The 19,797-nt window shown below is 44.9% G+C and overlaps 1 protein-coding gene across 1 annotated transcript; it reads left to right on the plus strand.

Moving 5' to 3' along the window:
* The first annotated feature begins 2,917 nt into the window (after nucleotides 1-2,917).
* B4GALT3 (beta-1,4-galactosyltransferase 3) lies at nucleotides 2,918-19,594 on the plus strand. Its single transcript, XM_034408025.3, has 7 exons — nucleotides 2,918-3,113; nucleotides 6,655-6,945; nucleotides 10,255-10,490; nucleotides 13,324-13,514; nucleotides 13,734-13,856; nucleotides 17,061-17,165; nucleotides 17,786-19,594. The coding sequence occupies exons 2-7, from the start codon at nucleotides 6,693-6,695 to the stop codon at nucleotides 18,375-18,377; spliced, it is 1,500 nt and encodes a 499-aa protein (XP_034263916.2). The 5' UTR covers nucleotides 2,918-3,113; nucleotides 6,655-6,692; the 3' UTR covers nucleotides 18,378-19,594.
* The last annotated feature ends 203 nt before the right edge of the window (nucleotides 19,595-19,797 follow it).

The raw sequence follows: 19,797 nt of genomic DNA on the forward strand, positions 1-19,797 counted from the left end.
GGGGGGGGTCCGGCTCCCGTTGCCATGGAGATGAGGCCTGTCATTTCTGACCCGCCTTTTTTTCCTTTCTCTCCTCCCAAACCAGCCTACCTGGCAGGGTTGTTGTGAGGGCAGTATTAGCTGCTCAGGAAGGAGCCCCCCCTCCCCCAGAAGCCCTTTTTTAAATATCTTAAGGCTCAACCTTAAGGTTGCCATACACTAAATCAGGGGTCTCCAACCTTGGCAACTTTAAGCCTTGGCGGACTTCAACTCCCAGAATTCCCCAGCCAGCTTTGCTTTGCTTTGCTGGCTGGGGGATTCTGGGAGTTGAAGTCCGCCAAGGTTTAAAGTTGCCAAGGTTGGAGACCCCTGCAATAAATAAATAAGTAACAATCCCGGGTGGCAAGTGAGCTACAACATCTGGAGGAGTGCAGATGTTTTCCCCCCCCTTTTCATTGGATGGGATGAGCTTTTCCTAGAAATTGGAAATATTCATTCATTCATTCGTTCATTCATTCATTCGCTCATTCATTCATTCCTTCCCTCGGTCATCTTGCCCGGCATTAAAGCAAATCCACCACCGACTAAAGGAAAGCAAAACAATAAAAAAAAACAAACCTCAGTTCTGCAGCAAAATCTGCATTTAAAAAAAACAAAAACCTGGAAATCTGCAGCTTTCCTTGCTGCCCTGGGTTCAAAACAGGGAATTTCCTCTCCATTTCTAACTTCAATTCACGGGAAGCTTCCGATTTGATTCCTTTTATGCAATTGACAAGGCAGCATTTTCAACCAAGGATGGGAATCCACTGCTTGCACACACACACACAAACTGCCCACGGATACAAAATTAGGAATTTCTCTTTCTGGTTTTTCTTTTTTTAGGTATATTACCAGAAAAAAACTATCATAAAGGGATTGCATATTTAATAATACATATGTTGACAGCAGCAAGAATTATATTTGCCCAATATTGGGGAAAATGAGGATACACCTACAGATGAGAGTATAATTAGAAAAATATTAGAAAGTGCGGAGATGGATAGACTGGCGATCCTAAAAGATAAGGAAGAAACGGAATGCTTTTTAACATGGGATTTGTTTTATTGATGGTTAGATAAAAGAGTTAGAAATTGGAAGTTAAAAGATCACTGATGCGTAGAAGCAAAGGATGCAAGAATTGGATGATACATAAGCAAACATTAGTATTATTACTACAATTATTATTATATATACTTTATTCATTAAACATGAAACTCAGTCAACTGAACATAATTATTAGTAGTAGTAGTAGCATTGCGTAAGTAAATTGATCCAGGCAATACACTGTTTATTAAGCACTTATGTACTTTAAAGAAAAAAATGTATAATAAAATTCAAAATAAAATTAGGAATTTCTCTTCATTCCTACTACTCTGGGCAGGAAGCTTCCTATTTATTTTTATTATTTATACAATGTTTAGGGCTGATCTTCTCACCCCAAATGATGCAATAAATGTGGCGGCTTCTCCTTCCACCTATTTCCTAAGCAATAAGCAAACTGGTTTGACAGGTTGGGTTATTTCTTCTTCTTCAAAGAATAACCAGAAAGTCCAGTTGCCTTAGTAGTAGTAGTAATAATAATAATAATAATGTATTTATTTATTAGTTCAATTTATATGTCGCCCTCCTTCGAAGACTCAGGGCAGCTTACAATGCACTTATAGCAATAACCTTCATTCTTTTGTTTATACCTGCTTAGTAGGGCTTTCGGGCCCCACCTAAGCGGTGTTCTTTTTTATACAAAGTCAGCTTATTGCCCCCACAATCCGAGTTCTCATTTTACCTACCTCGGAAGGATGGAAGGCTGAGTCAACCTTGAGCCTGGTGAGATTTGAACTCCCACTAATTGCAGGCAGCTGGCAGCTAAGTGCTACATAACAGCACTTAGTCCGCTGCACCACCAAGGCTCTTCTTAATAATAATAATAATAATAATAATAATAATAATAATAAATAAACAAATAAATAAATTAGAAATTCTAAATTTGCCGGACTTGAACATTTTGACTCTACAAAAAACCACCTTACTCGGAACAGCTGACATCCTCCGACGATACCTTACCCGTTCCTAGGTCCTTGGTTAGGACTCGAGCTGCTGAGCTATTAACCAGCCTCAAAGGCTGTGAATCTCACTAAAGATTAACCAATAATAATAATAATAGAGGCAGTGAATGGTATTTGTGATGCATTTTTAAATATCCAGTTGACTGAGTTTCATGTTTAATGAATAAAGTAAATAATAATAATAATAATAATAATAATAATAATAATAATAGAGCCAGTCAATGATATTTGTGATGCATTTTTAAATGTTCAGTTGACTGAGTTTCATGTTTAATGAATAAAGTAAATAATAATAATAATAATAATAATAATAGAGCCAGTCAATATTTGTGATGTATTTTTAAATGTTCAGTTGACTGAGTTTCATGTTTAATGAATAAAGTATATAATAATAATGATGATAAAGAAAGTAAATAATGATGATGATGATGATGACAATCATCATCATCATCATCATCATCATCATCATCATCATCATCATCATCATCATCATTTTATTTCTATACCGCCCCTCTCCCGAAGGACTCGGGGCGGTGTACAGCCATTTTAAAACAAAAAATATACAAACATCAAAATTTAAAATGATTAAAAATATTACACAATTTCGGCCCGGATCATCACCATCATCATCATTATTGTGATTAGTATTTACTTTATTCATCATCATCATCATCATCATTTGAAGAAGATAATTGTTGATCCCTAGGACGCTGGCAGCAATCCCTATCAACCCATCAGCCCCAGTCAATGGTAGTTGGGATGCATCCTTGACTGTCCAGTTATAAAACCTAATAATCATAATTTGTTTTTTTAAAAAAATCCCTTGTGCAATGAAGGGCGCTTTAAGGGGCGGGGTCGAGAAGGGGATGGCCCAGCCCCCTTTGTCTGACGTCACAAGCCCTGCTCTCCCTGTGGCCCCGCCCCTCCGGAGAAGCTGTACCTGCGGAAGGTGGTGATGATGGCAGCAGAAGCAGCGGGGAAGATGCAGGTCCCGAGGCGGGGCTGAGATCCGGGCTCCTTTCCCACGTTCAGGTAACCCGGGTCTGGGTGTTGGCTTCTTGGGGTGCAGCCCTGGGTGTCCCCCCCAGGCTTCCTCCCTTGCAGCGGCCTCCCTTGCTTGCAAAACAAGCTAAGCTGTGCAATCTTTTTTTTTTTTTTTTGCAAACCTGCCCGGGGATTGCCGGCTTGGCTGGGGATGATGGGTGCTGCGATCCCCTTTGCGGGGGGGGGTCAGGGAGAGGAGCTGCAATCAAGACAGCCGGGCGTGGGAAACCAAGCCGATCCTGGGTTATTATATGTAGCTGGAGAAGCAAAGCCCACCCCCCCTCCACTTGTTTCCCACCCAAATAAGCATTCTTTGCAAGAGATTTAGGGGGGAAGGGAGGGAGGGGGTGGCAGGGAGGGGGGAATCTGTGCAAAGGGGGTTTCTTCCCCCCCCCCTCTTTCCTGGCTGCATTCACAGGACAGAGGCCTCTGGACTTTTTGCAAGCCACGATTTGGGGGTTGGGAGTGTGTGGGGGGGGGTCAGGATAGGTGTTTAAACTTCCCAGCCTGACAAGGAGGCTCAGTGGCTACGATGCTGAGCTCGTTGAGGTCTCCTGCGTGCGCATAGGGGTTGGATTAGATGACCTCCCAAGGTCCCTTCCAACCTACGTTACCGGGGACTGCCCTGGATGGTTAAAACCAGGATTGGAAGGGTAACTGTTGTCAAGTCGATATTACCTGTAAATATCCTTATTTTTTCCTGCTTTTCCCCCCATTTCGACGTGGGGGCGTTTAACGGGGGAGCAGAAGGGAGGAAAAAGCCCCCCCCCTCCCCACATCCATTCATTCCACCTTCCCGGTTTTGAACCCCCACCCCCCCCACTCCGTGAAATGGGGTATCAAGCGTGCCAGCTTCGGTGTGACACAGGGCTCTTCGGCTCCGATCTCGCGATTTTGGGGGTCCGGGAAGCAAAGGAAGGAAATTTGGAGGGAGAAGCAGAAAAAAAAAAAATTAGGAAGGGATTACAGATAGTTCTCGCTTTACAACGGTTTGTTTAGTGACCGTTCAAAGTTACAGGGGCCCTAGGGAAAAAGTAACATTTTTTTCACACTTAACGACCATGGCGGAGATCACGTGATCGGATTTCGGGCGCTTGGCAACTGATTCATACTTACGACGGTTCCCGGAGGTGGGGGGAAGTCCCACGATCCCCTTTTGCGACCTTCCGACCAGCCAAGTCAATAGGGAAGGCCGATTCACTTAACAACGGCGTGACTGACTTAAACAAACGGCAGCGATTCGCTTAACAACGGTGGCAAGAGAGGCTGTAAAATGAGAGGAAAAAAAATCACTTAACCGATGGTCTCCCTTGGCACGGAAAACGTTGGGCTTGTTTCTGGTCGTAAATTGAGGACTGTATAGGGTCTCCTGCTGGAACGGGGCTGGATTAGAAGACCTCTTAAAAATCCCTTCCAGATTAATCATTAATCTGATTCTGATTATCTCTATATGTTCTCATCTGGAAGCCATTTCTGATGTCCGTTCAGGAAAGCAGATGTGATTATTTTCCCTAATTCTGTCCTTCGCTTGCAGCCTTATTGGAATAATCTGGATTTAAGGCTCATCTGCTGGAAACCGCCATCCGAGATTAATCCCAGTTTTTCCAAGCCTATATCCGGAATCCGGAGCTGAAATGGGGCAGAATTGTTGTCTGAAGCCTGTTGTCTGTTTATTTAATTTAATTTGGATTTATTAGATGGATAAGGCCTTTCCCGTGGCCCGATCCTCCCACACGGATTTCACAATAAAAATTTGGGAAAATTTGCAGCCTGCCCATATAAACAGATTGCATATACAGCTAATCCTCAATTTACGACCGCAGTTAAGCCCAAATTTTCTGTCAGCCATTTTGTTGAGTGAGTTTTGCCCCATTTTTACAACCTTTCTTGACCCAGTCGCTAAGTGAATCACACGGGGATGCCCCAACAATCGTAAGTGTGAAAAGCGGAAATAAGACACTTTTTCAGTGCCGTTCTAACTTCTTACGGTCACTAAATGAACTGCCTGTGTTTAATAGTTAAGAACTGCCTGTATTTAAGTTGAGAACTGCCTGTATTTAATAGCTAAATTCTTGTGGTTGTTTTGGTGTTATTATTGCTGTTATTATTTTTATTATTATCATCTACTGGGGATTGCTTGCTAATACAGGGAGTTTTTGGGCGGATTGAAATAAGAAATTCAGAATTTGCTGGACGAGGAAACAAGGAACCGGTTTTCGCTAATTAACAGGGCATTTAAAAACCTGCATTTCGCCTGAGGCCGGGACGGACAGATCAGCTTTGTAAATTAATAATACTTTAAAAAAAAAAAGGCTATGAATGATGGCATTTTATGAACTGGCCGATCCATGAGTTTGGATATTTGCAGCATATTGGGAGCCCAGAATAAAGCTGGGGTGGAATTCTTTTTTAACTTTCTAGTCCTCAACTTGGGAGTTGAGGACTAGAAACTTAGCAAACCCACACACCAAGCAGGAATTGCTGACGTCCTACATTCCTGAGCGTTGACTCAAATATATCTGCTTTCTAATGCTTTCTATATATTCTATTCTTCCTTTCTTCTCCCCTTCTTTTTTTTCTGTTTTCTTTTTCTTTCTTTCCTTCCTCCCTTTAGCATTCCTGAGCATTGACTCAAATATATCTGCTTTCTAATGCTTTCTATATATTCTATTCTTCCTTTCTTCTCCCCTTCTTCCTTCTTTGTTTTCTTTTTCTTTCTTTCCTTCCTCCCTTTAGCATTCCTGAGCATTGACTCAAATATATCTGCTTTCTAATGCTTTCTATATATTCTCTTCTTACTTTCTTCTCCCCTTCTTCTTTGTTTTCTTTTTCTTTCTTTCCTTCCTCCCTTTAGCATTCCTGAGCATTGACTCAAATATATCTGCTTTCTAATGCTTTCTATATATTCTCTTCTTACTTTCTTCTCCCCTTCTTCCTTCTTTCTGTTTTCTTTTTCTTTCTTTCCTTCCTTCCCTTTGGTTAGTTAAGTTGATAGTATACGATCAACTTTACCAACTAAAGGGAGGAAGGAAAGAATATATATAGAATAGAATAGAATAGAATAGAATAGAATAGAATAGAATAGAATAGAATAGAATAGAATAGAATAGAATAGAATAGAATAGAATTTTGGAATAGAATTTTGGAATAGAATAGAATAAAATAGAATTTTGGAATAGAATAGGATAGGATATAGAATAGAATAGAATAGAATAGAATAGAATAGAATAGAATAGAATTGAATTGAATTGAATTGAATTACAGAGTTGGAAGGGACCTTGGAGGTCTTCTAGTCCAACCCCCTGCTTAGGCAGGAAACCCCACACCACTTCAGACAAATAGGCAGGCTGATTACTTTGGGACTGCTAGGAACGACGCCGAGTCCGCTGGGTGACTTTGGACCCGACCGGCCCCACCTCGCAGGGTTGTTGTTGTGGAAAAGGAGGAGGGAGGGGAGAAGCGGGATGGAAATCGAAGGACGATCTGCTTTGAGACGGGCCGTTTCTCGCCCTTCCTCTCCCCGCTGCAGAACCCCGTGGCGGCCCAAGATCCGATGCTCCCAGCGCCATGCTCCGCAGATTCCTGGATCGGCCCTGCACCTTGGCACTCCTGATCGGTTTCCAGTTTCTCTTCATGGCCTACTTTTCCTTCGGCGGCTTCCGCAACCTGGCGTCCATCTTCGGCCGCGACACCAGCCCTTCCTTCGACTATTCCCGCCGGCACGATGTCTACACCAACCTCAGCCTGGTCTTCCAGTTGCCGGCTCGTCCCAGCACCAGCAGACCCTTGCCGTTCTGCCCCGATCGGTCGCCGTACCTGAGTGAGTCCAAGCCTTCCTGCCTTCGGGGTCCCTCCCCCCTCCCAAATCTCTCGGCATGCCCAGCGTTGGGGGGTACGAAGGCCGCAGGGATCTCCTGAGGAGACATTTCCCGACGGTGAGAACAATTAATCAATGGGACGACTTGCCACCAGATGTCGTGAATGCTGGACGTTTTTAAGAAAAGGTTGGACTTGTCTCGCATGGTAGAGGGTCCCCCCCTTGAGCAAGCGGGGGTTGGACTAGAAGACCTCCAGGGTCCCTTCCAACTCTGTTATTCTCGTATTCTGCCCTTCCTTCCTTCCTTCCTTCCTTCCTTTCCTTCTTTGCATCTGTCTGTCCGTCCTTCCTTTCTTCTCCATCACTGGGGGTTTTTAAGACTGCACAGCCATTTGTCTGGCATGGTAGAAGGTCTCCTGCTTGAGCAGAGGGTTGGACTAGATGACCTCCGAAGTCCCTTCCAACTTTTCTATTCTATTCTATTCTATTCTATTCTATTCTATTCTATTCTATTCTATTCTATTCTATTCTGCTCTTATTCTATTCTATTCTATTCTATTCTATTCTATTCTATTCTCTTATTCTATTCTATTCTATTCTATTCTTATTCTATTCTATTCTATTCTGCTCTAATTCTATTCTATTCTATTCTATTCTATTCTATTCTATTCTATTCATTCCATTGCATTATTCTATATTCTATATTCTATTCTATTCTATTCTATTCTATTCATTCCATTATTCTATATTCTATATTCTATTCTATTCTATTCTATTCTATTCTATTCTATTCTATTCTATTCTATTCTATTCATTCCATTATTCTATATTCTATTCTATTCTATTCTGCTCTTATTCTATTCTATTTTATTCTATTCTATTCTGCTCTTATTCTATTCTATTCTGCTCTTATTCTATTCTATTCTATTCTGCTCTAATTCTATTCTATTCATTCCATTCCATTATTCTATATTCTCTATTCTCTATTCTATCCTATTCTATTCATTCCATTATTCTATATTCTATATTCTATTCTATTCTATTCATTCCATTATTCTATATTCTATTCTATTCTATTCTATTCTATTCTATTCTATTCCATTCCATTCCATTCCATTCCATTCCATTCCAAACTTCTCTTCTCTTCTCTTCTCTTCTCTTCTCTTCTCTTCTCTTCTCTTCTCTTCTCTTCTCTTCTCTTCTCTTCTAAACTTGGCAACTTTTAAGATGGATGGACTTCAACTCCCAGAATTCCCCAGCCAGCATGGCTGGCTGAGGAATTCTGGGAGTCGAGATGCGGTTGGAGACCCCCTGCCTAAGGGGACGCTTCCGAGCTTGCAGCGAGAAACTTGAAAGATTTGGTCCGTGAAACGGGATAAGAGTGGGGAAGAGAGAGAAATCAAATGTTAATTAGGAGTTGCAGTAGCAAAATAACAAGAGTCGGAAGGGACCTCGGAGGTCTTCTAGTCCAACCCTTACTCAAGCAGGAGATCGATACCAGGATGGACAAACGGTTATCCAACATCTTCTTAAAAACTTCCAGTGTGGGAGCATTCACAACTTCTGGTGGCAGGCAGTTCCACTGATTAATTGTTCTCACCGTCAGGAAATTCCTCCTTAGTTCTAGGTTGCTTCTCTCCTTGATGAGTTTCCACCCGTTGCTTCTTGTCCTGCCCTCAGGGGCTTTGGAGAACAATATTTGACCCCACTCAAAATATTGGAAGATGTTATCATGTCAATCATCCTCTTCACCTTTCTGTTAAGGTTACAGATTTTATATTCTTATGTTTTTGCATTTTACTCGCGTTCCTTTTTTCCTGCAACGGGATGTGAATGTGCCATGCAATCAAGAGATAATATTTGGCTGAGATGGGCAACTGTCTCAGGGGCCTGAGGAGGCCTGGTGGCACAGCAGACTAAAAGCATTGTGATTAACACCAGCTGCCTGCAATTACTGCGAGTTCAAATCTCACCAGGCTCAAGGTCGACTCAGCCTTCCATCCTTTCTAAGGTCGGTTAAATGAGGACCCGGTTTGTGGGGGCAATAAGCTGACTTTGTATAAAATATACAAAAGTGTGAAGGCTATTGCTTAACGCATTGTAAGCCGCCCTGAGTCTCCGGAGAAGGGCGGCATATAAATCAAATTAAAATAAATAAATAAATAAATAAATAAAACCAAACCACAGTTAGTTAACACTTGGGTTTTAACTTGGCCAGCCATTCTAAAAAAACTATAGAATATTGAATAATGAATGAGGGACTGAATATATATATACATATATGTTATCGGTTACATATATAATTTACATTTTGTGTGTGTGTGTATACATATACATATACTTTCTCTTTTTTCCTTTCTCCCCTCTTTCTCTTCTTCCCTTCTTCCTTTTCTTTCCTTCTCCCTTCCTTCTCTTGTTCCTTTTTTTCTCTTCTTCCCTTCTCCCTTCCCTTCTTTCTTTCTTCCCTTTTTCCTTCCTTCTTTTTTCCTCCTTCCCTTCCTCCTTCTTTCTTTCTTCCATTTTTCCTTCCTTTTTCTCTTCCTCCCTTCTCACTTCCTTTACTTCTTTCTTTCTTTCTTCCCTTTTTCCTTCCTTCTTTTTTGTCTTCTTCCCTTCTCCTTCCTTCTTTCTTTCTTCCCTTTTTCCTTCCTTCCTTTTTTCTCTTCTTCCCTTCTCTCTTCCTTCCCTTTCTTTCTTCGCTCCTTCCTTCCTTTTTCTCTTCCTTTCTCCCTTCCTTTGCTTTCTTCCCTTCTTCCTTCTTTTTATCTCTTCCCTTCTTCCTTCCTTCCTTTTTTGTCTTCTTCCCTTCTCCCTTCCTTCCCTTCTTCCCCTTTTTCCTTCCTTCCTTTTTTCTCTTCTTCCCTTCTCCCTTCCCTTCTTTCTTCCCTTTTTCCTTCCTTCCTTCCTTTTTTTCTTCTTCCCTTCTCCCTTCCTTTCCTTCTTTCTTTCTTCCCTTTTTCCTTCCTTTTTTCTCCTTCCCTCCTCCCTCCTTTCTTTCCATTTTTCCTTCCTTTTTCTCTTCCTCACTTCCTTTACTTCTTTCTTTCTTCCCTTTTTCCTTCCTTCTTTTTTGTCTTCTTCCCTTCTCCCTTCCTTTCTTTCTTCCCTTTTTCCTTCTTATCTCTTCTTCCCTTCTTCCTTCCTTTCCTTCTTTTTTGTCTTCTTCCCTTCTCCCTTCCTTCCCTTTTTCCTTCCTTCCTTTTTTCTCTTCTTCCCTTCTCCCTTCCTTTCCTTCTTTCTTTCTTCCCTTTTTCCTTCCTTCCTTTCTCTTTTCTTTTTCTTTCCCCGCCCCCTTCCCCTTCCTCCCTTTAGTTGGTCCTTTGATCGTGAGTTTCAGCCAGGTGCCCACACTGAAACAGATCCAGGAGAAAAACCCGGCGGTCAAATTAGGTGGCAGGTACCATCCTTTCAACTGTGAGTCCCGTTCCCGCACGGCCATCATCATCCCCCACCGCAACCGAGAGACTCACCTGAGACACCTGTTGTACTACCTGCACCCTTTCCTCCAGCGCCAACAGCTCCATTACGGAATTTATATCGTGCACCAGGTACGTAGATACGAAAAAAGCAGGAACGCGTGGTTTAGGCCAGGAGTTGATTAGGTGGCTCAGTGGCTAAGACCCTGAGCTGGTCGATCAGTTTCGCAGTTCGGCGGTTCGAATCCCTAGTAGAGGTCTCCTGTGTGAGAAGGTGGTTGGACTAGATGACCTCCAAGGTCCCTTCCAGCTCTGTTACTCTTAGGAAGGAAGTCATTTTCTTATGAAGCCTGGATAGCTCAACAGATAGAGCTCTGTAATTTAACACCAGCTGTCTGCAATTAAAGTAAGATCGAATCTAGCCGAGGCTCAAGGTTGACTCAGCCTTCCATCCTTTCTAAGGTAGGTAAATTGAGGACCCGGATTGTGGGGGCAATAAGCTGACTTTGTATAAAAATATACAAAAGTATGAAGGCTATTGCTTAACGCATTGTAAGCCGCCCTGAGTCTCCGGAGAAGGGCGGCATATAAATCAAATTAAAAAAAAAAAGAAGAAGAAGCGGTGGCAGATAAATGCGATCATTTAACAGTTGCACGGATTCGCTTAAGAAATGCGGCAAGAAAAAAATGAAACGGGGCAAAACTCCAATCAATTTCTCATTGAGCAAGATAAATTCGGGGCTTATCCGTGGTCCTAAATTAAAAGATTAATTTTCATGAAGGAGCATGGGTCAACGGAAATAAATACGTATAAATAGAAGGAATATTATTATTATTATTTTTGGGTTCTTCATTCATGACATGCTACCCAGAGCCACCCGTTTGTGGGATGGGCCGCTGTATAAATTGGGCAACTATATTTTGTTTTTCCTTGGCGTCCAGTTAGAATACAGGCACGCCTACCTTCCTGCTGGGGAAATGCCAATCCAAGAAGTGTTTGCAGTCTTCTGTCTGGTCCTCCAGCAGCTTTTCTAATCTACTTGTATTCTCTGCCAGGACTTGGTGACTTTGTTTTTCTGGCAAAGTTGGTGGTGGGGGTGGGGAAGCTCTTTAAGTATATTGCTCTTTCTTTCATCTTCTTCTTGGAACGGGGTTGGACTAGATGACCTGCAAGGTCCCTCCCAACTCTGTTTAATTCTCCTCTCCTCTCCTCTCCTCTCCTCTCCTCTCCTCTCCTCTCCTCTCCTCTCCTCTCCTCTCCTCTCCTCTCCTCTCCTCTCCTCTCCTCTCTGGTTTCTTCCCTTTTTTCTCTCTTCTGGTCTCCTCTCCTCTTCTCTCCTCTTCTCTCTTCTCTCCTCTCCTCTCCGGTTTCTTCCCTCTTTTCTCTCTTCTGGTCTCCTCTCCTTCTCTCCTCTTCCCTCTTCTCTTCTCCTCTCCTCTCCTCTCCTCTCCTCTCCTCTCCTCTCCTCTCCTCTCCTCTCCTCTCCTCTCCTCTCCTCTCCTCTCTGGTTTCTTCCCTTTTTTCTCTCTTCTGGTCTCCTCTCCTCTTCTCTCTTCTCTCCTCTCCTCTCCTCTCCGGTTTCTTCCCTCTTTTCTCTCTTCTGGTCTCCTCTCCTTCTCTCCTCTTCCCTCTTCTCCTCTCCTCTCCTCTCCTCTCCTCTCCGGTTTCTTCCCTCTTTTCTCTCTTCTGGTCTCCTCTTCTCTCCTCTTCTCTCTTCTGTTCCCTCCTCTCCTCTCTCCTCTCCTCTCCTCTCCTCTCCGGTTTCTTCCCTCTTTTCTCTCTTCTGGTCTCCTCTCCTCTCTGGTTTCTTCCCTCTTTTCTCTCTTCTGGTCTCCTCTTCTCTCCTCTTCTCTCTTCTGTTCCCTCCTCTCCTCTCCTCTCCTCTCCGGTTTCTTCCCTCTTTTCTCTCTTCTGGTCTCCTCTCCTCTCCGGTTTCTTCCCTCTTTTCTCTCTTCTGGTCTCCTCTCCTCTCTGGTTTCTTCCCTCTTTTCTCTCTTCTGGTCTCCTCTTCTCTCCTCTTCTCTCTTCTGTTCCCTCCTCTCCTCTCCTCTCCTCTCCGGTTTCTTCCCTCTTTTCTCTCTTCTGGTCTCCTCTCCTCTCCGGTTTCTTCCCTCTTTTCTCTCTTCTGGTCTCCTCTTCTCTCCTCTTCTCTTCTCTCTTCTCCTCTCCTCTCCTCTTCTCTCCTCTCCTCTCCTCTCTGGTTTCTTCCCTCTTTTCTCTCTTCTGGTCTCCTCTCCTCTCCTCTCCTCTCCTCTCCTCTCCTCTCCGGTTTCTTCCCTCTTTTCTCTCTTCTGGTCTCCTCTTCTCTCCTCTTCTCTCTTCTCCTCTCCTCTCCTCTCCGGTTTCTTCCCTCTTTTCTCTCTTCTGGTCTCCTCTTCTCTCCTCTTCTCTCTTCTCCTCTCCTCTCCTCTCCGGTTTCTTCCCTCTTTTCTCTCTTCTGGTCTCCTCTTCTTTCCTCTTCTCTCTTCTCCTCTCCTCTCCTCTCCTCTCCTCTCCTCTCTGGTTTCTTCCCTCTTTTCTCTCTTCTGGTCTCCTCTTCTCTTCTCTCTTCTCCTCTCCTCTCCTCTCCGGTTTCTTCCCTCTTTTCTCTCTTCTGGTCTCCTCTTCTCTCCTCTTCTCTCTTCTCCTCTCCTCTCCTCTCCTCTCCGGTTTCTTCCCTCTTTTCTCTCTTCTGGTCTCCTCTTCTCTCCTCTTCTCTCTTCTCCTCTCCTCTCTGGTTTCTTCCCTCTTTTCTCTCTTCTGGACTCCTCTCCTCTCCCTTCCAAGTCTTCTCACAGTCTGACTCAGCCCTTACCCCCGCTGCCTCCTTTTATACTTTCCCTCCAAAGCAATTCTCCACCAGATTAGCTGCAGGGTTTAAGCAGTTGGGATTTTTCAGGATTTTTTTGTGAAGTTTTAGGGATTTAGGTCTTACGTTGTGGATCCTTCCACCGATCGTGGTTTGTCTCTTTTTTTTCCCCGCAGGCCGGGAACGCCACGTTTAACCGGGCCAAACTTCTCAACGTCGGGGTGAAGGAAGCGCTGAAGGACGAAGAGTGGAACTGCCTTTTCCTTCACGACGTGGACCTCATCCCCGAGAACGACCACAATCTCTACGTTTGCGACCGCTGGAACCCGAAACACGTCTCCGTGGCCATGAATAAATTCAAATACAAGTGAGGGAGGGAGGGAGAAGGCCTGGAAAAGGGGAGGGGGGGCGGGAATTTACCTGCCGCTCCTGTCACCTACAGGAAGTCCTCGACTTACAACAGTTTCGTTTAGTGACCGGAGTCACAATGGCATTGGGGGAAAAAAAGGGGGATTTAGGAACCCTTTTCACACTTAACAATGCTCGCAGAACGCCTCACGGAAACCCTGTTTCTCTCTGTTTCCAGGCTCCCGTATTTCCAATATTTTGGTGGGGTTTCGGCCTTGACCCCAGACCAGTATATGAAGATTAATGGTTTCCCGAACCAGTACTGGGGCTGGGGGGGTGAGGACGACGACATCGCCATGAGGTGAGTTCCTGGCTGACCTTCTTCCCATCCCTGCCTCTGATCGGTAGTCCTTGACTTAAAACTGTTCATTTAGGGACTGTTGCCACGACAACAGTTGCAGCATTCCCCATCAAAATTTGGACGCTGGGCGAATAGGATTCGTATGGATGACAGTTGTAGTGAATCCCCTTTGGCGAAGCCGGATTCGCTTACCAACATGTTACTAACTGAACAACCGGAGTGATCGGCTTCTCCGTCGTGGCGGGAAAGGTCGTAAAATGGGGCCAAACTCACTTCACAACTGTCTCGCTTAGCAACAGAAATTCGAGCCTCCATTTGTGGTCGCAAGTCGGGAGCGGTGCGGTGGCCTAGAGGTGGAGCTCTGGCCTCACAATCGGGAGGTTTGCGAGTTCGATCCGAGGTAGAGGCAGATATTTCTCTCTCTCGGGACAATGAAATATTATCTGCTGAAATAAAAACTCCGCCCTGGCGACAGGAAAGGCATCCGGCCAGTAAAACACTCTTGCTAGCTCCATTCAGAATAATGTTATCTCTTGGACATCTGTCAGCCTGTATGTCTCTCTTCTTTTTTTTTTTACTTTTTTATGGTTTCTGTGTCCTGTTATCACCTCTGGTTGACTCTCGCCTTGTAACGTGGGCTTCCTTTTCACTCTCCTGCGTGCAGCGTTTTTTCCATTCTTCATGTTCAGTTTTGCAATTTGAGTGGCACCTGTCTTCGCCTTTCCACCATATCATCATCTCTTTTTTTTCTTTTCTTTTCTCTGCTTTCTTTCCTTCTTTCTATCTTATTCCTACCTCCCTTCCTTCCTGTTCTCCTTCTCTTGTTCTTTGTTTTCCTTGTTTTTCTTTGTTCGTTCCTTCCTTCCTTCCTTCCTGTTCTCTTTCTCGCTCTTTCCTTTCCTTGTTTTCCTTTCTCCATTTCTTCTTCCTTCCCAATTCCTTCCTTCCTTTAATCCCTGTCTCTTTCTCGTTCTTCCCTTCCGTTGTTTTCCTTCCTTCCTGTTCTGTCTCTTTCTTGCTCTTTCCTTCCCTTGTTTTACTTCCTTCTTCCTTTCTGTTCTCCGTCTCTTTCTCGCTCTTTCCTTTCCTTCTGTATTCCTTCCTCCATTTCTCTTTCCTTCCTTCCTGTTCTCCATCTTTCTCGCTCTTTCCTTTCCTTGTTTCCTTTCTCCATTTCACTTTCCTCCACAATTCCTTCCTTCTTCCTTTCTGTTCTCCGTCTCTTTCTCGCTCTTTCTTTTCCTTCTGTATTGCTTCCTCCATTTCTCCTTCCTTTCTCCCTGTTCTCTGTCTTTCTAGCTCTTTCCTTTCCTTCTGTTTTCCTTCCTCCATTTCACTTTCCTTCACAATTCCTCCCTCCCTCCCTCCTTCTTGCTCGTTTTCCTTCCTTCCGTCATTTCTCCTTCATTTCTCCCTCCCTCCCTTCCTTTCCTTCCTCCCTATTCTGTTTCTTTCTCCCTCTTTCCTGTCCTTCTGTTTTCCTTCCTCCATTTCTCCTTCCTTCCTGTTCTCTGTCTCTTTCTCGCTCTTTCCTGTCCTTGTTTTCCTTCCTGCGTTTCACTTTCCTTCACAATTCCTTCTTCCTTCCCTCCCTCCCTCTTCTGCCTATCTTTCTTGCTCTTGTTTTCCTTCCTTCCTTCCTCCATTTCTCCTTCCTTCCCAATTCCTTCCTTCTTCCTCCCCTCCCTCCCTGTTCTCCATCTATTTCTCGCTCTTTCCTTTCCTGTTTTCCTTCCTCCATTTTTCCTTCCTCCCTCCCTTTCATTTCTCTCCTTCCTTCTCTCCTTCACCTTCACTTCTCTCTCTTCTGCATGCTCATTTTCCTTCACACCACGTAACAGTTAGAGGCTGTGCCAGCCAGGTAAGTTTTTTTTTAAAAAAAAAAGGTATCTCAGCAACCCTCAAAACCAGATTCTCCTCCCACCTGTCCTTGTAGGCTGCTGGACTCGCTCTCTGATTTGAGCCACGAGGACGGGAAAAGTTCAGAAAAATTCTCATTTCCCAAGCAGGCCAAACTAAACGTTCTCTACTGGAGCCCTTTTTGAGGTTTTCATTTGGAAAAAAACGGGGCGAAAAACCTCCGATGATTTCAGACGAAATGGTTTTGAGGCTTGGCCGTTGCCTTTTTAGCTCAGAAAAAAAAAAATATTTCGTCGTTTTAAAACGGTGGCTCTTAAACTGAAGCTAAGCCAGGCATCTTTACTTTACTTTACTTTACTTTACTTTACTTTACTTTACTTTTATTTGATTTATATACCGCCCTACTCCCGAAGGACTCAGGGCGGTGAACCGCCAACAATAAAATACATATATACAAAATTTAAAGAGCAGAAATAAAATCGAATTAAATAGTTTGGCCCAGACAAATTAAAACCCCAATCAATTTAAAACAAATTTAAACTTTGAGGATTAAAAATATTAAAATTATTAAAATTGTTTAAAAAGAGGGAGAAAGTTAGGCCAGGCCCGCCTGGTGGAATAAAAAGGTCTCTTGGGAAGGAGATGAGCAATTTAGAATTTCTAATTGCTTATTTGGAAATCGAGGCTCCAGGCAATATTGTCAAAGTACAGAATCTGTAATTTTTATTTTTTAATGGGGGGCCCCTCATTTTATTCAAGACTTGAAACGGGGAAAATTGAGCCGATCGGTTTAAGATCTACTGTTTTTTTTCTTAAAAATCTAATCCACAGCCTCTTGGATTGATGCTAGCTTTGATTCATGTCGTGTTTGATTGATTTAAGAGATGCCTTGTGAATCATTTAGCTTCCCTGTATAGTTCTCTTCAAATAGATGCATGTTGGCTGGGGGATTCTGGGAATTGAAGTCCCCTCTTAAAGCAGGCTGGCTGGGGGATTCTGGGAAATGAAGTCCACCCATCTTAAATTGTGCCCCCTGAGGGATTCTGGGACTCGAAGTCCCCTCTTCTTAAAAGCAGGCAGGCTGGGGGATTCTGGGAAATGAAGTCCACCCATCTTAAATTGTGCCCCCTGAGGGATTCTGGGACTCGAAGTCCCCTCTTCTTAAAAGCAGGCTGGCTGGGGGATTGTGGGAAATGAAGCCCACCCATCTTAAATTGTGCCCCCTGAGGGATTCTGGGACTTGAAGTCCCCTCTTTTTAAAGCAGGCTGGCTGGGGGATTCTGGGAAATTGTCCACCCATCTTAAAAGCTGTCAAGGTTAAGGAACAGGATCCTATTTTTCCAGGGTGCGCTTCCGAGGGATGAAGATTTTACGGCCTCCGGTGTCCGTCGGCCATTATAAAATGGTGAAACACGAGGGCGACCAAGGCAACGAGCAGAATCCACACAGGTCAGTAAAAAGGTGTGTGAGAGAGGGAGGGAGAGAGGGAGAGGGAAGGAGGAAGGGAGAGAGAGAGGTGGGTGGGAGAGAGAGAGAGAAGGGGAAGGGGAGAAAGAGAATGAGAAAGAGAGAAAAGGAATGATACAGAGAAAGAGAGATACGGGCAGGGGGTGGACTTCAAAAATTTTAGCAAGGGGTTCTCTGCCCAGTTGCTGAGTTGGTGTGGCCATGGTGGGCGTGGCCTAGTCATCGTCCTGTACCACAGGGAGGGGGCGTTTTTGCCCTCCCCAGGCTCCAGAGGACTTTCTTGAGCCTCCGGGAGGGCGAAAACGGCCTCCCCAGGCTCCGGAGGCCCTCTGGAGGCCGGAAATATTTCCAGCCTTCTCGAACTTCCGGTAAATCTGTTTTTCACCCTCCCCGAGCCTCCGCACACCCCCTGCACTTACCTGCATCCATAATGGGCCGTGTGGGGACTCCTGGTAGGGGTGGGGCGGGGTGGGGCCAGCCAGGAGTGGGATTCTCCGAACTGCACAGAATCTTAGCTAGAGATTCTCCTAAACCCCTGCGAACCTCCAGCAGCCCACCTCTGGATACGGGTGCTGACTTCTCTCCGTCTTTTGTCTTCCCAGGTTCGATCTACTGATTCGGACGTACCGTTCGTGGAGCCAGGACGGCATGAATTCCCTCTCCTACAAGCTCCTGTCCAAAGAGCTGTTGCCGCTTTACACCAACATCACCGCCGATATCGGCACCAACCCTCAGGCCACCAAGATCGGAAAGGGCTCCCTGTCCGACTTCGGCGGGAGGGATTATCCGCGAGACAGCAATCACGATTTCCGCCAGGAGATGCTGCGGAAGACTCCCTTTGCCAAGCTCTCCCAAGCCATGGGATGGAAGGACCCCCCTCCAGAGACAGATAAAAAGGGGGAGAGACCCACCCCGATCTCAGAAACCGCCAAACCGAGCTCCGGAGCTGAAAAGAATGAGAAAGGCTCTGTGGCTTTGACCTACAACGAGATGGACACTACCCTCGAAACGTTCAACGACACCGTCTCCAGCCCGGGAGTCCCCAAACGAGTTTTCGAGGATCGCGAGAAGGAGACAGTCCAACCCGTACGAGTAGGTCTATCTTCGCCGCGACCTTCATCCGGACATGCCGTGCAGAGCTTGGCTCTCCGACCCGACTCTACAAATCGCACCGATGCTAGAAACGCAGATTAAAAGAACGAGATGATACCCAGATCGTCCACGAGAGGTCAAAATTTAGAATTATTCTCTCGTCCCTGCTCGTCCGTCGGTGTTCTCGCCGGGCCAACAGAGCACAAGGGCCGGACGGAGGGTAGAGCGGACAAATAAAGGGGCAAGTGAACCGGGCAGGTAGGACGGCGCCGGGAATCCTTTCGAGAATTTGGTTCCCATATCCGCGGGTGCCGGTTGATTCTTGAATCTTACCAAGGGCCCGTATTTCTATCTCGCGCTTCGTAGGACTGGATTCCCGCTCGAAGGCGACTGGAAACACAGGAAGGATCAGCTTGGGAAAGGGGCCACTTCTCGTGTCCGAGATTTCTGTGGATGGATATTTTGGGGGGGGGGGAGGGGGGAAGTGGGGGAATTCTACAGCTTCGGTGAAGAGCGGTCCGATTAAAGTCCTCCGGCCCTCACCGTCCACTTCGCACCTTTTTTAAAAAAAAGGGGGAAGGGCTGAGCCTTGCTACCCCCAACCCCCCCAGTGCCAGGAAACTTGAACTCGCTTTGCCAGACTTCTCAACTTTTGTGAAATAGAATTTGGGACGGGGGAAAGGGGATCTTCTCCCACCCCAGCTGTGCCCCTCCCCTCCACGCTATCCAGCCCGGGATCAAGGAACGGAGGAGGGGGATTTTCTGATGAAAGAGCCTCCTGGGGCACTCCGCTTCTTCTCGGGGGGGCAGGAAAATCTCCCCTCTCCCCGGATTGAAGGAGAAACAGTCTGGAAGTTGAAGCTACGCTTGCTGTCCTTCGAGCCGTTTGCTCATACAATCATCATCTTCTCCTTCTCCTCTTCCTCCTCTTTTTCTTTCTCTTCTCCATCTTTTTTGTCTTCTTCCTCTCTTCCTCCTCCTCTCCATCTTTTTTCTTTTTCTCTTCTCCATCTTTCTCCTTCTCCTTTTTTCTTCCCTTCTTCTCGTTTTCATCTCCTCCGTCTTTTTTTCTCCTCCTCCTCCTCCTTCCTTTCTTCTCCTTTCTTCATCTCTTCCCCGTCTCTTTTTTCTTCTCCTCTTCCTTTTCCTGCCTCATCTCTTCTTTGCCGTATTTTTCTTCTTCTTCTTCTTCTTCCCTTTTCTCTCCTGCTCCTCCTTTTTTTCTTCCTCCTTTTTTCCCCCCCATCTCTTTCCCTTTGAAATTTTAAACTCTTTAATAAACTATGGAAGCCGACTCTGAAAGTCTGCGTCAATCTAAATCTAAAGAGTAATCTAAATCTAAATCTCACTGGCTGTTCCAGAGGCTTGGATGGAGAAGTCCGTCTTCCCCCCCACCGGACTAATGTTTATTACTATTTTAGCGGCTGGACTGTTTTGTAGGTTCCCTGCACCCACCCACCCCCTGGAAAAAAAGAAATCAGAATTTAAAAAATCGCCATGAACGTTTACCTCACCTATCTTC

This window comes from Pantherophis guttatus, chromosome 18 (genome assembly GCF_059756535.1).
Source record: "Pantherophis guttatus breed Tessera chromosome 18, ASM5975653v1, whole genome shotgun sequence".
Taxonomy (NCBI): domain Eukaryota; kingdom Metazoa; phylum Chordata; class Lepidosauria; order Squamata; family Colubridae; genus Pantherophis; species Pantherophis guttatus.

What these genes read in the sequence shown, in the direction of transcription:
- B4GALT3 (XM_034408025.3), top strand. Translation starts at nt 6,693, where the DNA reads ATGCTCCGCAGATTCCTGGATCGGCCCTGCACCTTGGCACTCCTGATC. An exon ending in CGATCGGTCGCCGTACCTGA is followed by an intron (nt 6,946 to 10,254) that starts GTGAGTCCAAGC and finishes TCCTCCCTTTAG; the next exon opens with TTGGTCCTTTGATCGTGAGT. An exon ending in AACGAGCAGAATCCACACAG is followed by an intron (nt 17,166 to 17,785) that starts GTCAGTAAAAAG and finishes TTGTCTTCCCAG; the next exon opens with GTTCGATCTACTGATTCGGA.